The 16,005-nt window shown below is 39.8% G+C and overlaps 1 protein-coding gene and 1 long non-coding RNA gene across 14 annotated transcripts in view; one reads left to right on the forward strand and one right to left on the reverse strand.

Annotated features, from left to right (window-relative positions):
• Lmpt (four and a half LIM domains protein limpet) overlaps positions 1-8,149 on the forward strand; it is a 92,109-nt gene extending 83,960 nt beyond the window's left edge. For all 13 annotated transcript variants that reach the window (XM_070662563.1, XM_070662564.1, XM_070662565.1 and 10 more), the window contains 3 exons: positions 5,141-5,310; positions 5,688-5,874; positions 6,049-8,149. In XM_070662563.1, coding sequence (XP_070518664.1) covers positions 5,141-5,310; positions 5,688-5,874; positions 6,049-6,206 — 515 coding nt within the window. In that variant the 3' untranslated portion in view covers positions 6,207-8,149. The remainder of the gene's footprint in view (positions 1-5,140; positions 5,311-5,687; positions 5,875-6,048) is intronic.
• A 623-nt stretch (positions 8,150-8,772) lies between these two features.
• LOC139106083 (uncharacterized) lies at positions 8,773-12,378 on the reverse strand. Its single transcript, XR_011546300.1, has 3 exons — positions 10,223-12,378; positions 9,337-9,445; positions 8,773-9,233 (listed from the first exon to the last, which is right to left on the reverse strand). It is a non-coding gene; the product is annotated as an uncharacterized lncRNA (long non-coding RNA).
• Between the last annotated feature and the right edge of the window lie 3,627 nt (positions 12,379-16,005).

Below are 16,005 nucleotides of genomic sequence, written 5' to 3' on the forward strand. Positions count from 1 at the left end.
GAAGTCTTATATCTCGAACAAACAGACAACGAATTGGCGCGGCGCATTATCGCGATTTTTTTTTTATCGCACGATTTAATTTACTTTCGACACTAATGCGTTTGTTCTGCAATTATTGATTTCTCCCGCGCTATCGCCGATGATCAGGCCCGCGCAAAAGATTACTTGTGAGCCTCACCATCGCCGTGTGTGCCCACGTGTGGGCTTGCGTGGTTGCGCTTAAGCCTGACAAATATTTGCACAGAATCGCAGCGGTGATCGAGAAAATCTCAGTCATACAACGCAAACTCCGTGCCGGGCGTCCTTATTTTCTTTATTCAATCGCGCGCGAATGCAAATATGTAACTGTTAAATATGGTCATTCAAATCAGCCACACAATAGTATCATTAGCAATATAAAAATTATATCGTCGATCGGTATTAGACTGCTGTAATTGGATAAAAATGCGGAAATATGATATAATTACGTGGGTGACTAAAATATGATAATGACATTCGATCAATTTGCATCTAATCTTTTTTTTTTTTTTTTTTTTTTTGTGGAAACATTTATATTCCTTCTATACTATACTCCATAATATTATTTAAAAAATGCACGTTTATTATTTCATTTCAAGCTAAAACATCTGAATTTTATTATTTAATCAACAGACTTTAAATAGAATATAATATTTTTCAAATCTCATTCGAATTAAAATAGTTTTTCAATTATTCACAACTCGCGAGGACTCCGAATTGATTTCAAACTGAATGAAAGATTGTCGAGTAGAAGGAAGTACGTGAAAACCTTGGACACTCTGTATAGGCGGGCAGGTTTGCACGACGACAGTGCACGCTCCGCGTATCTATGATTGATTTTATTGCGAACGTGACTCACGACATCGTAAACGTCGAGATAGTCTCAGCACGTGTACGCTGTGGTTAAATATATTGAATTGCATGCGCATCCTATCGCGGTTTCGCCGAGTCAAACCGACAATTTCGAGGGATGCTATTAATTTCTAGCCCGTAACGAAATTTCAGCGATTCGCACTGCACTGCCATTAGATTGGAAAGTATTCGGCTGAAGCTACGATAATGAAAGGATGCGTATTTTTATCGAAGAATATCCTGCTTAATTATATAAACGTTTAAAAGAACACATCGACGTTCCGACAAACCGTAATTTCTTCTTCGTACGTACACGATGATTGACGTAAAAATTGTTGTGCGATACCCTGACGTTCGCTTTAACACGACGATAAACCCAGCTTGCATCGTGACTACGTGTTTAAAGCTTCACGACGAAAACAAAAATTATGCAACTCATTTTAGTCGTCCTGCCAGAACTTTTAATACGCATCACCGCACGCACACCGAGAAAAGCGAACAATCGTGCAATTTGTAACGAACTGTCACGCTCGTAAACGTCTTATTGCCGAAGTGGTAGGAAAAGGATCGGTCCGCGGATGGAAGGAGTTAAATAAAAAAAAAAAAAGAAAAAAAAAGACGCCGGCAATCGATGCAGGTACATGTACCGCGTTATCAGAATCGCATATCATCGGAAACACGATTTCATTCGGATAACGAGCTCCATATCGATGTATTAATACGAATGATATCATCAATCGCTGCATAACGGCAGATCGTATCGCCGATACATACTTACTTGAATGTCAATTCGTATGACATGTGCAAACAAACGTGTCATTATTGAGACGCGATCTCTTCGCGAGATCGATCTCTAATATCGAGTTTCTACCAAAATAATCAAATAAAAAAATATATATATCTATACGTATATAATCCATAGACAAGTATAATTAAAAGTCGAGGTATGTCGTGGATATAATAAAAGCTAAAAGAATATTTCACGTAGAAATAATTCCACCGGGATAAAATAAGCAATTTACAACTTTGATCGTTTACGGTTTCGCTCGTTCAGCGAATGAGTTTGTCTGGGTCAGGAAATTTCGGGATTGCCCGCACGACAGCTTCTGCTTCACGTTGAATTATATTTAGACCTGACGTAGGAAAGAGGAGGCAGAGCTTCCGCCTCGAAGTCAGCTTAGGAGGGTGCGTTACCAATTTGACAAGCAATAACCGTAAAATCCGCTCAAACGGTCATATTAATGATCGCTTAACATCGAGGAAAAATGAGCTGCGATAATAGTGACGTTCGCAGTTGCAAAAGTAAATAGTATTCCTGCCAAAGTGTTTACTCGCCCGGCCAATAAAGGAACTAACAAGCCTTAATGGATATTTATTGCTAGAGAAACGTTAATCACGCGGATGCCCGGCAGCTCGAATTATTCTATGCATTTATGCGCAAATAATTTCAGCCGCTAAGAGTCGCGTATATGTTAGAAAAATCTTAACAGGACAGGGTTTTAAATGACGTTCGAGAGTAATTGACGGTTAATCAAAAAAATTCACATTGTCACGCGTCGCCGAGAGACGCTTCTTCATTACCGTGACTAACGAACGAATTATTTAAAAGCGTGAATGACATTTCTTAAGTAGGTGTTAAAGCATACATCTCGTACCCGTCAATGAAATGCAATTTCATACGCGTAAGACGTGACGTGTCGAGAAGTATGTGAATCGCTTCGTGTCGAAATAAAGCAGCTGTTACGGTAATATGTATATTTTAAATAAGCACGTTTATGCTGAGAATCTCGGACACTATTAATTGTTTTATTTATAAATCCTGTAATTAATTTCTAGCGCGCGAAGTTCAACCGAAAGAGAATTTTCAAGAAATTTTTAGGCAAACTGTCACTATATCACGTGTCCGTTATATTTTCAATATCCTAAAAGATTAAAGAGCGCTGATAATATTATATACGTATATAAAAAGGGTGTTTCACAATGGCAATTATATTAAACGCTTTATGTTAATGAAGAATATGTAAATATCCAATTTTTAACGTATACGCAACGTTCATAGCGCGAATAACACGTGGATTACATGAGCGGCGCGCATAAGATTACCACATCGGCCTTGGACCATCAGCTTTATACATATACGGAGGTATTGCCTGGCTTACGTGATGTCACGAATCTCCATTTGAGTCATAGTGGTCCAAAGGGTGGCGTGTCGCGAAAGATACATGGGTATCCATCAGAATATCTACCTTTAATATAAACTTCGAAAAACATCGAAATAAAAAATAAACACTTTAAAAGAATCGACATAAGAATAACTATAATTAGCGAGACTGAAAATTTCGAATGTAAAATAGATTTTTGTATTGAAAAACAAAAAGATATCAAATTATATAGATCAAAAGTTATCTTAAATTTATTGAGTTATATCGATATAATTATTCGCTTGAATAATGTAACGGATGAATTAATTGAATTAACAATCTGTGGACGATGATGTTATAATTGGAAGATTGAATCGAACAAAACTTGACGGCGTGACGTCTGAATAATTAAACAAATCACTTCGCGATAATTAATGAACTGCTATTGCATGGACATTGCGCGTTGTTTAATAAATATGTCTATATTGACTATAATGAAAACGATTATCGACACTTATGTCAAGATGCGATAATGCAGACGCTAATTTTAATAAAGTATTAAGAGTTCTTCAGATAAACTGAGCTTAGTCGAGAGGAAAATTCAGTTAATTTTGATGAAATCCCGGTAGATTATATAATGTATCTTGTTTCAAAATATGCCAATCTTAGCAGAGGAGAGAAAAGAATAAAAAAAAAAAAAGAACGGAGATGAGATTTGAGGATTCTTTAATGAAACGAGCTTCTCGATCGTCATCAAGAACCGGGCCTCTCTCAGACATTATCTTGTGTCATAAACATTTAGGATTCAGCTGATGATTCACGAGACACGTTATTATACTTAATGTCATATTTAAGTATGTCATTTGGCCAGACTTTAGATCACCTTGTGAAATAGACGGACGTTATTAATTTCGTCTTCTTGTCTCGCCAGACTTGACAGGAAAAAATAAAAAAACGCGAAAAATTAACGCCTTCGCACTGTAATCATGCTTTCCGTTTTGTGCAAACAATAATTATATGTCGAGTGGAATTCTATATATGTAATATGCGCACGTCGGATTCTTTAAAAAATAATTAAAAAAAAGTAAAATAAAAATAATTAATATGGCATTGACAACAACTACCAGACATTTGCTGTTTTTCGAGTCACGGGCCAGAACGTGACTGTGATAACGAGCTGACAAAACTTGTCTGTTAAACAACGTTACGTCACGTTTCTCGGGTAATATTTCTAATCATAATGAAAACAAGTAGCGGAGACCGCTTTGTTCTTGGTTAAGGATTGTGATAGTTTCATGATAGATGAGCAAGGTAATATGAAACAGAAATTTGAACGTTCCGATTGTTGTGACGAATTCGGTGGACGACTTTATCTTCACGTTTAGATATCGCGATATATTCGCGAAAAATCGTGTCAAAAACCAACGAGATATTCTATTAATATCTCTGCGTTTAGAGTTTTAGTTTAGATTTCTTAATTCATCATGGGCCAATTAAATCGCGGTTTGCCAATTAAAACTCTACCCGAGGCCGCAGTGCGGTTGATTTCTTCCAGCGGTTCTTATTCCCGTGTGACTGCCCGCACCTGTACAGGTGCTAATTGCAGTGAACCGGGGAAGACGGTAAATCTATATACGTTGCAGCGAAATAGGGACGCTTTCTATGACCGAACGAGATTCTGAACGAGGCGAAACACGAAGCCGTGGGTGAGCAAATTCCACGGATCGATCTAATTCCGTTGCAACGAGGGGGTGTTTTATAGACGAGTGCCCAATGGGAAGCCCGCGAAGAAATTCACGAAAAATTTATTTCGCCATACAGCCGACGGAGCACTCGGACGAAACACGCGATGATGCACGCGACTGCGATTTGCAGCATTGCAGCCCACCAGTCGCCACACGCAACCGCTCGTTCGTCTAAACGTTAAAACGCAGACCAGCGACCTCCGCTGCTTATTTAGTTAAACAATTTCAAAAAGCAATACAAGAATAAAAATTAGGGAAAAAAAATTAAACTACATTTTATATCTCGTTCCCATTTAGATTTATTGAACGAATTAAATATTAAATCGCATTAAATATCGATCTCACAGGCAATATTTTTATCATTTTATTCTGTCGTTGTCTCAGGTACCAAGAAGATGGAATACAAGACCAGACAATGGCACGAGAAGTGCTTCTGCTGCGTGGTTTGCAAAAATCCGATCGGTACGAAAAGCTTCATCCCGCGCGAGCAAGAGATTTATTGTGCCGGATGTTACGAGGACAAGTTCGCCACTCGATGTGTTAAGTGCAACAAGGTGGGCCACTCCTTTCTCTATATCAATGATTACTCCGCATCTCGTCTCGCGTACGTTTATTGCGTGTCGCGCAAAAAGCTCGTCGAGCGTAACAGGCGAATCAAAAATGAGATCTCGTTGCGAGATCATAAATCTCAATCCGATAGTCACCGGGACAGACGCTGTTGTGCGTACTGATACTTTATAGTTACGTGGGTCGTTAAACGAAACATGGAACGGCCAACAACATTCAGCATTCATTTAATTCGTGTAATATAAACGTATCAGTTGCTGGATTATAAACGGTTTTTTTTTTTTTTTTTTTTTTTTTTTTTTTTTTTTTTTATTCGATTTATTTTCTACGGATCACGCTTTGAAAAATATCAACTCTCCCGCAGATCATCACTAGCGGCGGCGTGACATACAAGAATGAGCCATGGCACAGAGATTGCTTCACCTGCAGCAACTGCAACACCTCCCTGGCGGGACAACGATTCACGTCGCGCGACGACAAACCATACTGTGCCGATTGCTTTGGCGAGCTCTTTGCCAAGAGGTGCACCGCTTGCTCCAAGCCAATCACCGGTACGTATCGCCTTTACTAGTATTAATAATTAATAAATTGGTAATAAGTATTTAAATTTTTATTTAGGTTCAAGAAATTGCCTCTTTAAAAAATTTGAAGTCCCTGATAATTGTGTTATTTTCATTATTCGATAATTTTTACATATTCAGTAGTGTACATCGATTAATTTATAGGTATTGGCGGCACTCGATTCATCTCATTCGAAGACAGGCATTGGCATAACGATTGCTTTATCTGTGCGGGCTGCAAAACTTCACTGGTCGGACGTGGCTTTATCACCGACGGTGACGACATCATATGTCCTGAGTGCGCTAAGATGAAGCTGATGTAAAGCGCGCGGTTTCACGACGACGAGATTGACAACGGGATCAGCAGGCGAGGAACGGAAGGGGGAGATAGAGCGAGGAGCAAGACGTACTTCCAATATAACTCGTATAGTCAGGCGGATTCTGTTGCATGCCATAATGTCGTCGTCGCGATCTTACCGGCCATCAAATCGGACTTGAGATGCACGCAGACGATGAAAAAAGAACTTCGTAGAGCCACATCGAGAGACGAGAGATCGCGGGGAGACGTAATAAAAATTAAAAATAAAAGAGAAAAAGAAAAAAAAAAGAGCAAAACTCGCGCTTATGTCGCGATAATTTTTGTTATGAATAACCGACGTGTTTTAATGAGATTTTCCGCGCCGACTTTTTTTTTCAGCGGCTAGCAAAGCTCGAAAATCTTCTGACCAAGTCCTCGTCTTAGTCAGCATAGTGATTGTACGATTCACCATTTAATTATTCGGAAAAAAAGGCGGCGCGAGAGCCGTTTTTAGCTTCGTAGTTGTAGCGATGTTAGTCTACTCGTTATTTCGTTCTACGTGTATTTATGAGAACACTGGCGCAAATTATCTTGTCCGTGTTCAACATGATCTGCTCGATCATCGGGTGATATCGGAGAGTAAAACATATATGAAAGGGAGAGAAGAAACAAATAATAAAAAGGAATGCGCAAACAGCGAACTTGAAGAGAAATCAAATTCTTACTATAATAAAATGATCGTCGGTACAGACACGTCGATTAGGATAATGGATAAGTCTAAGCGCTCCGCGTGCTCTCGTAATGATACTAATATTAATAACGTTTTTGCTTTGTACAATGGTAGAGAGATAAGCGCGCGTGTGCGCACAAAAAAGAGTCCTACATATTATTATATATTCTTATGGAGAACTATAAATTTGATGTATGTATGACGATGTTAATTATATTCGACTCGCACTCGCGCGAAATACCGCGCTGGTTTGACACGTACACATACATGCCACACACCAACACAGGTCTGTCTGTCTAATTGACACGTCACAATCTTTCCTTTTCTTGCCTTCGTTGGACGACACTCTTTATCTCTCGTACTTAACTATATAATATATAAACGCTAGCTGTTCGTTTGTGAAGCTACGAAATGATAAAACTGATCTACCGGTTTTCCGCGTAATGATATATGATGCATGTTTCGCTTATCCCAATTTTCTTCTCTTTCTCGATCCTTTTCTCCCTTTCTGTCATTCGTCGGGAGTATTAGGCGCGCAACATAGAGATCTGTCGCTATTCCGGATGAAACGCGCGCGTACATGGATACTTACACATTTTACACATATACACTTACATATGACACATGGACGTACGACATACACGCATATACATGCGCTGCAAACTTTTTTCTTCTCCTCCACCCTCAATAACGATTAAATTTAATTATTAAAAGAAATTTTTTGTTAAAAAAAATATATATACGGCAAAGAAAAGGATAAAACTGTCTATACAGATGCACGCATATACACAGCCATATACAAGTATACATACATGCAACCGATTGTGCGGCGTACGCACATAGAGATACTAATTGTGGCCTTACCCGTACCGAATACCCACAGGCGTATAGAAAAATGAAAGAGGAAACTAACTTACAGTAATTTACTTCGTCACAAGATTATTTAACGTCGAATCTATGATGGTAACGTGAAACAGAGGTAACGCCGCCGAATCCTCGAACATGGGAGCTACGAGACAAGTTCGAATCACGAATGTTCGAATATTAATTGCAACATAAGTCACACACGTGCTATAATATATTATGTATGTTATCCGACGGAGTCACTTACACACACTAATCGCCTTAATTAGTTAAACGATAAAAAAAAAAAAAAAAAAAAGAGATTATTCTATATTCAACGTATCCTATACACTGTTACACTGTAAAATTGATAAATAAATAAATGTAATTATGTACTCGGGCGTTTTGTATTGTATCACGTATCGTACGTGAACCAAGCACACAACGATGTTCGTGAAAATCTATACACACGTAACGTGCATTAAGATAATTATTAAGCATTAAAGAGAAAATAATTGAACGCGAATGCCGATTCGTGTAATCTTTTAATAAGTAGATAATAATTTATGGAGAATTGAGTTTTTTAATTGAATTATGTTATCCGTAAAATTTTGAAAGTGTAATATGATTATTCGCGAATTTTATTTTATTATCAATTAGAGAATCACAGTTTTAACGGAATTATAATTTATAGATGAGATAAAATAAACCTGATTGATGATTTATTATTAGAAAGTTGTCGTTATGCGCGATAGTAAATTAAATAAATTAATTAAACTGAAACATAATTAAATATTTAGCAATGACACTGATTCTGCTGCCATCTAACAGATCAGATCAAGTCATCTTCTTCTAATGATCTACCCGCAGATGTAAAATTAGTTTCGCCTTTCTTCTGTAGATGTCTGTACCATTTCCTTACGCGACACGACAAACTGTTTTACAATTATAATAAGAAAAATATTATAACATTTTAATTCATATGTTTCTTATTAAACTGCTCGAGTTTTCTGTTTCTTTTTAGGTCCGTATTTATTCTAATAAAACGTTAATGACATTGTTTAGTTTAAACAAACGCTAGAACCGGACAAAGTTTTAATGAAGTTAATGCAAATTCTATTAAAGCGAGTTACATTCTTCAAATAAACGTAATGGGAAAGTTCCTGAACAATGTTGCATGATGTTCTCTGCTTCGAACAAAGTGGACAAAGTGATCTTTGGTTTCAATTATTTTATTTTCTCTATTTTTTTTTTTTTTTGTTGAAGTTTAATTGCAGCAAGTCTGCGTAAAGGTCGAAGGCTCGCCTCGCACACGAAGACGTCGCAAGAGCGAATATTTACTTCGGCACACATAGCCGAACAAGCGCTGGGATATCGTACCTAAATCGGCATGGAGTTTATCATCGGCATTAAGGTCGTGTTGTCGGAGGTCACACGACAGGTCAACGTACGCCCGACGCTCTCCTGGGTGACGGTGTACTGCTCGTTAAATGACAATTTCCGAATTACAATTTATTTCATCAGCAGCGACGTTGAGTTATTCAAATCCGTTTTAAGTGACTTTTATATCTTTCACACTTACCCCTGGGCGCTAGAAAATTTTCAGGACTCCTCTTGCAAAAGAAATAGGAGAATCACTTTACCATCTACGAAAGTCATGCGAAGCTTACGTACGTAGTCTTATACTCATTCTAAAAAAAAAAAAGTTTTAATTATAATATTAATAAATAACACTGTACCTTTTAGTATTTTTTCTTTTTTTTTTTTTTTTTATGATCTTTAAATCCATTTGCAAATTATAATTTTATCACCTTTTGCTAAATTTTTTTTCTAGCAGAATACATTTAAAAATACAATATTAAATTACACTTAAAGTTCGTAAAACATTACGATTTCTTTTTATGTTAATGTAGCGCCAGCTTTTGTAAAATGTAGAAAGATGAGCACTTTTAATATCTATATCTTTGAATAAGATATTCAATTTATGCTTAAGAGAGAGAGATTTATTTCAAACGTTCCGCTCCGTTTTAATACGGAATGAATAAACTCCGGCTCGGTCACCAAAATCCGTGCGACAAAAACGTTGGCGTCAGTTCCAAAAATGGTGATTTCTTCCGCGTATGCATAAGCTGCAGATTCCGTATAAAATTAATCTCCCTTTCGGAGTTATCCTTCTTATCGCGTCTAAACTTGGTGAATCTGACCAGTTACGCGCGTCCCCGACGCGGTATCTTCGTAAATTTAGCAGCGCTCTTTATCGCGTTGTAGGCCAGATCTTGATAACGTCGGCTGCGAGCGGAGGTGATAATTACTAACGTGAGCCCAACGCACACGCCGCGCGAGCTTTTACGCCGCTTACAACGCGCGAACGTGTGCCTCGCGCTCGGGGTAAGGAGAGGTCGATGGAAAGTGGTATAATCGCGAATGTGGACCGACTCAAGGAGAGCAGAGGCGAGGAGATCCTTTACCTTACTTATGTAACGAGCGACCATGGTGGTGTCTCGTGTCTTCGACCGCGTCCCGAGGAGGAAGATCGAGCCGATCTGCCTCTCTCTCCGGAGAGGCTGCCGGTTCCCGCGTTCCCTCCTCAGTCCTCCTCGTTCTCCACAAACGTCACCGTTCGCCTTGACTCTGTCCCGCTCGTGCTTCGCTCGACACTGTCCCTGAAAATCCCTCCACTGAGCTCATCTACCACGCAAGCGCCGAGCTTAATAGGCATTAGCCTGTAATTGCAAATATTATCGAGCCGGCAAACAAAGGTAGTCGTCACGAGTTGCATATACCACGCGTTGCGTCAATTAAAACCGTCCAGGAGCTACCGCAAAAGAACGCACGTCGGGGCTTCTAATAAATTGGCCTCGCGATTTAATTCAATTTTATCAGTCGAATGAAAAATTTTTTATGTTTCGGTACTTACGTCTTGGGTCTCATTTTTATTTATTAGGATTACGTAGTGGGATCGTGATACTGGTATGTCCAAAGCCATTCGTACATTTGATGTATCTCGATTTTCTGAATATTAGTAGCAAAATAACGTAATTCTAGGGAGAATCGGGGCACAGCAGCGGAATATATAATAACACGATAAATTACTTCCGCTTCTTCGTATGCGGCAGCATATATGAGAATTCTCGTAAACCGACTTTATCCCAGAGGAGACGGGGTGAGCTTTGGATGCTGTCCGCTCGGATCCTAATCTCGCTTCTCCTGTCTTTGTGGACTTCGGTCATGACGTTCTTCTTGGCCCTCTCCGGAATCTAATAGACATAACGTTACATCCTCGGCGGGCCCGGTTCATACTGTGGCGGGTTCTGGCCTCGCCCGTTTCGTTTCTATCGTGTTTCTTTTCTGATCCATTTCCCACGTCCCTCGCGTCTACCTCTCTCGGATTTGTTTGACATCGGAATCTCGCTGTCGGATGATTGTTGAACCTTCAATCTCGAGGTCGACGGCATTCGCCGCGTGATCTCGTGCCGGGCGCCTCCCCCAAGACATAAATAAAAACTGTCTTTCTTTCTCCTTTCGCATTCCAAAAAAGAAACATCCACCCGATGTCCAAGTAGTCTGACAGATTTCCGAAGCAACTGGAGACAAAGTTAATCCACGCACTCTTTTTTTTTTCCGCCTATAAATACCGAAATTCAGGAGTCGACGGTACTTTAAGCTATCCATCCAATCGTAATTATTATATTAAAAACGGGGTAATTTCTGCTATCGTGCAATTATTAAAAATTTTTTTTTTTTAATAAATATAGAACTTTAAAAATAACTCACGTTCACATTGTTTACCGTTGTAAATTATAGAAGAAAAAAAAAGTATTTTCTCTGAGACGTCATTGTGTGACGAGCTACAAAATATCGTTTTCGCTATTTCTACAAAAATCCCAAGGCTTGGGCAAAGCCGTGACGCACGTGCAGGTCTATTTTCAAGGATTTATTTTTATTTTTAATCACTTCGCATGGTGGCGGGTAATGTTACAACGGCCGTGGCTCGCAATGAAAAATTCCTCGTGTTCAGCATCAATGCGCGGAGCAAATCTGCGGCCGGGTCTGTCTTATATTTTTACCAATCGGTCCAAATGGCCAGATTAAATCCGCTTAACGAGCAGCGAAGTGTAAAACGTCGCCCGCAATGTTGTAGCGGTGTTATACCGCCGTGAGATGATTTCGACACCGAAAACGAGGGCCGTTGTTGTCGGAGGTCATTTGTCGGTTCAACGTTCGGGCCATTTACCTGTCCGCCAACTCGAATCCCCTGGCCGCTGACATTGCGAGGAGCGACATTAGCATCTCCGCCTGCGAACGGCTATTGTAATACCTCGAAGACAGAGACGCCGGCGTGGAGGAGCTTATCGAGTGTGCGAATCACGAAGAGGATTAGGCATGGGAGATGAAGAAATAAAATCCATACATTACGTCAGAAGACAAAAATACCGAGGCGTTAACAATGCAACGGTAAAACAGTAAAAGTAAAATTCACTCAAAAGCCCGAGACACGTTTAACAAATAACGCTTAATTTATCTTGCCCTCTGTATCTAAGTTTCTTCGCCGGAGCTTTAAAACTGCATTAAAATAATGCTGCTCGTGCATTATGATAATACAAGTTTTATCAAAAAGTTCCTTTATTAATGGAATTGCGCTAGAAAATTATTTACACATTTTATTCGAGAAGCGAAGCGGAGAACGAGACGTGTTCTACTCGGAGCCGAGGATAATTCAACGAGTTGAATGACCACTGTGACGAAGCGCCCTACGCGTTCGCCGTTTCGCGCGCGCGTCCTCGAGTTTAACAATCCTCATGAAAATGAAAGAGATGACCTCGCCGGCATCCTATCTATCGTCGTCTCGACCGCCGATGGAATGACGGAAGACAGCGAGGGTAGGATTAAGACAGGAACTCGGCTTCTCTTTTCGGCTTCGTGGAAGGACGCGAGGGAACGAGGAAAGGGAGAGGCACGAGGATGAAGAGGAGGAGGGCAGTCTCCGCCGGCTGCTTCCTTCGAGAGAGTGCCTTGACCCTGAGCCGAGCGCGGCGGAGCCTCTTCGGGACGAAGAGAAGAAAAGTGCGAAGAGGAACCGATGCCTTGGAGTGTAATCCGGGTCGCGCTACCTTACCCGTTGACTTTCCGCAGCGTTCGCGCAGAAGTCGAGAGGGAGTCCCGTCGCCATGGGCGAGAAGGGCAACGTTAGTGATGTAATTCTTTGGCCATGGATCCCTAATGAAGACGGCGTAAATCAAAAGTCGATAACCAAGGACACTGAGCGAAGAACACCTCAGGCGTGCCTTGAAGCAGCAAACGCTCGTAACATTTTTTGTTGCATTTTTTTAACATGATTACAGCAGAAATTACGAAAAGAGGGAAAAAAAAAAGAACAAAAATCGGTAAAAGTGATTTCTTGGTTTAAATAATCGGTCGTTCTACGAAAATCGTCATCTCGGAGGAAATCTTTAAGAAAAAAGACGACATAGAAACGAAGAGAAGAAGGAGAGAGCAAAAGAAAAACTGAGATTTATTAATCGTGACACTTGCGTCTCTTCGAAGACTCGTCAGTAAAACGGCGAATAATTATAATCGACGGTGAGTAAAGGCGTGAAAATTTGAAGAACGCGTGCCGCACGCTTGTAACAGTGTCTTCTATGCAAAATGAAGAAGGAGAAAACGTGGAGGAGAGAGAGAGGCGAGACGAGATAAGATAGAGAAGTCTGAAGACGGTGGACGAGGGGGACAGGTCCGGGTCGGGATGGAGGGAGGCAGGAAGATATTGCCGGCGGACAACGGTGGTGGTGGCAGGAAGAAGGACGAAGGAGACGAGGAAGGAGAAGCCGAAGGGAGATGACCGGCAAGTCGAACGAAGACGCAAGTTCATATCCAAGGAGATGTGGGACGATGCCCCAGAGTAACCTCCATCAAGGATGGACTTCCACCATCCACTGACGGCGGTGGCGGCGCCGGCCCCAAGATGCATTATACATCCTTGTCACACGCGCCCGGGCGATTATCTTGTAACAGCGGATTCGGTGGACCTCCCGGCTAACTCCCGCGAAGAAAAGATCGAGCAAATGTGCGCGAAAAAAAAGGAGATAAAAAATTTAAAATTGATTAAAATTTTACAATTCGTAGCGGCGATGAAAAACAATTCCTGACGAGTGGTAAGCCGAAATCTTGGAGGCACAAACCGATGACAAAGAATTCTTTGCGGGGTGATTATAAACGTCGACTGTCCTTTTCTTTTTTTTTTCTTTTTTTTTTTCTTAATTTGCTAAGTTTTTACACTTTGGGCTCGAGATACGCTAAATCCGCCACTGTGTGGCGGCAAACGGCCTCGATCCGCGAGAAGACGAAACCACGCGTGGCGCGCGGAAAAGCGAGTTCTCCTCGCGGAGAAAAGTGCTTTGCCCGCGGTGCTCGGTCACCTCGACGAATACCAGAGAACGGATCGAAACCGTGGTTTGGAGGAGTTTCATACGAGGCGTCCCAGAATTCGCATATCTTCTTTCAGCTAGGAGATTCTTTAAGCAGTACTACCGTTTTCTTTTTATACGAGCCCTTTCACGACAACGTAAAACAGCGTGCATGACGTTCAGCACATTTACGCAAATATAATAATTTCTCTGTAGTTAACTTTTTTAGTTAACTTTTAATTAATGCAATATAGAGAAATCATGTTTCAAAATATTTAAAATACACAAACCACACTCTGCAGTTATAGCGCGTACGTTTAAACGCGGGGGAAAAATTACGAAGAAATGTTTGGAAAAGTTGCTGAATGGCTTTCCTGTTTTTCGCATATACGCAAGATTATATTAATACATATTGCATATATATTTTCACATGCCCCTATTCAACTTCATGAATAACACGCAGTCACCCAATTACGCGAACGAGGTAGAACAATTATCTTGCATTCATGTATTTTATAACCGAGTGAATATACGAGCGCGCGATATAAATCGGTATTTCCGGTGTTTTCCTTCAGCGTATGCGCGAAACGAGAAGTGAGGTCAATGCTTGCTGAAAGACACGATCGGTGTTCGAGTAAACAGAAGTACAGGTATGTGGAACGTGCTCATTATGCAGCTGTCTCTCAATTTCAGTGACCGAAGGATCTGTCCGAACTTTTACAGACCTCGGAAAGCCCGCGTACTCGCATCCGCTAATTATACGAAAGCGCGCCGTGCTCGTAATATCTCGTAATCGAACGTTTTCCCAGATCATTACGAAATCGTCGAAACCATCCTTGATTTCGAATAGAAAGTCTGTTCTACGTGCTTAACAATCTAATTTTAATTTTTTTTTCTTTTTTTAGCAAAATATTTAAATTTAAGTCATATTATTTCAGTTTAAATAAATAAAAATATACAGAACACTCTAAGTATGTACATATATCGCTGTAACTCTAGACGAGTAAAAATAACGAGTTAAGTTAAAATAAGCATATTTTAATGTAGAAATATTATTGATTCACGCGGGGTTAAAAATTAAATACCCTCAACGAAAAAGAAAAAAAATAATAATAAAATTTGTAAGATTTAGACCAAAAATAATAGAAGTAAAAAATTATATATAACTACTGAAAAGAATTCATATACTTATGTTCAATCTTTTAATCGGAAGTATTGTACAATATAATATTTATTTTATACATTGTTCAATATGAAACGTAATGAAAAAGCAAATGCGGATGTAAAGCATTGAGGAAGTTGAATTTAAAATTAATGTCAAACTTTAAACTTCGATAATTTCGATTTCAAGGTGCGATGAGACAGTCTTACGAATTTCGAAAACCGATGGCGAATCATCTTTTCTGGAAGTTATTCTGGCGGATATCGTCGTCACAATTCCACCGATAACGCTCGTGATTCATTATGCACGGCCACGAAATTTTCAAAGCGACGACAGAACTCGACCATCCAAAAGAAAGTGTTGCAGTAATAATCAGAGCACTAATGATCACGCACGTCGTAATGATCGCGAGTACGTCTGCTCCAAAGGCTCTCTTAGTCACACTATACTTTCGCTAATTAACGGTAATCAAGATCGTAACGAGTAATAAATTACCTCTTAAGGGACGAATCGCAAAATTATCCGCAGAAGGGATGAATGTTAATGCAAATGAGTTTGTTGTTCTTAAGTTTCTAATGAGCTTTGTGTCGGCAATAATGATAGAATTACAATTATCCTACTGGTCTGTCTAATGAGCATCGCGTTAACATTAAAAAAAAAAAAAGAAAAAAAAAACTTACAATTA

Source organism: Cardiocondyla obscurior, linkage group LG10 (genome assembly GCF_019399895.1).
Source record: "Cardiocondyla obscurior isolate alpha-2009 linkage group LG10, Cobs3.1, whole genome shotgun sequence".
Classification (NCBI taxonomy): Eukaryota; Metazoa; Arthropoda; class Insecta; order Hymenoptera; family Formicidae; genus Cardiocondyla; species Cardiocondyla obscurior.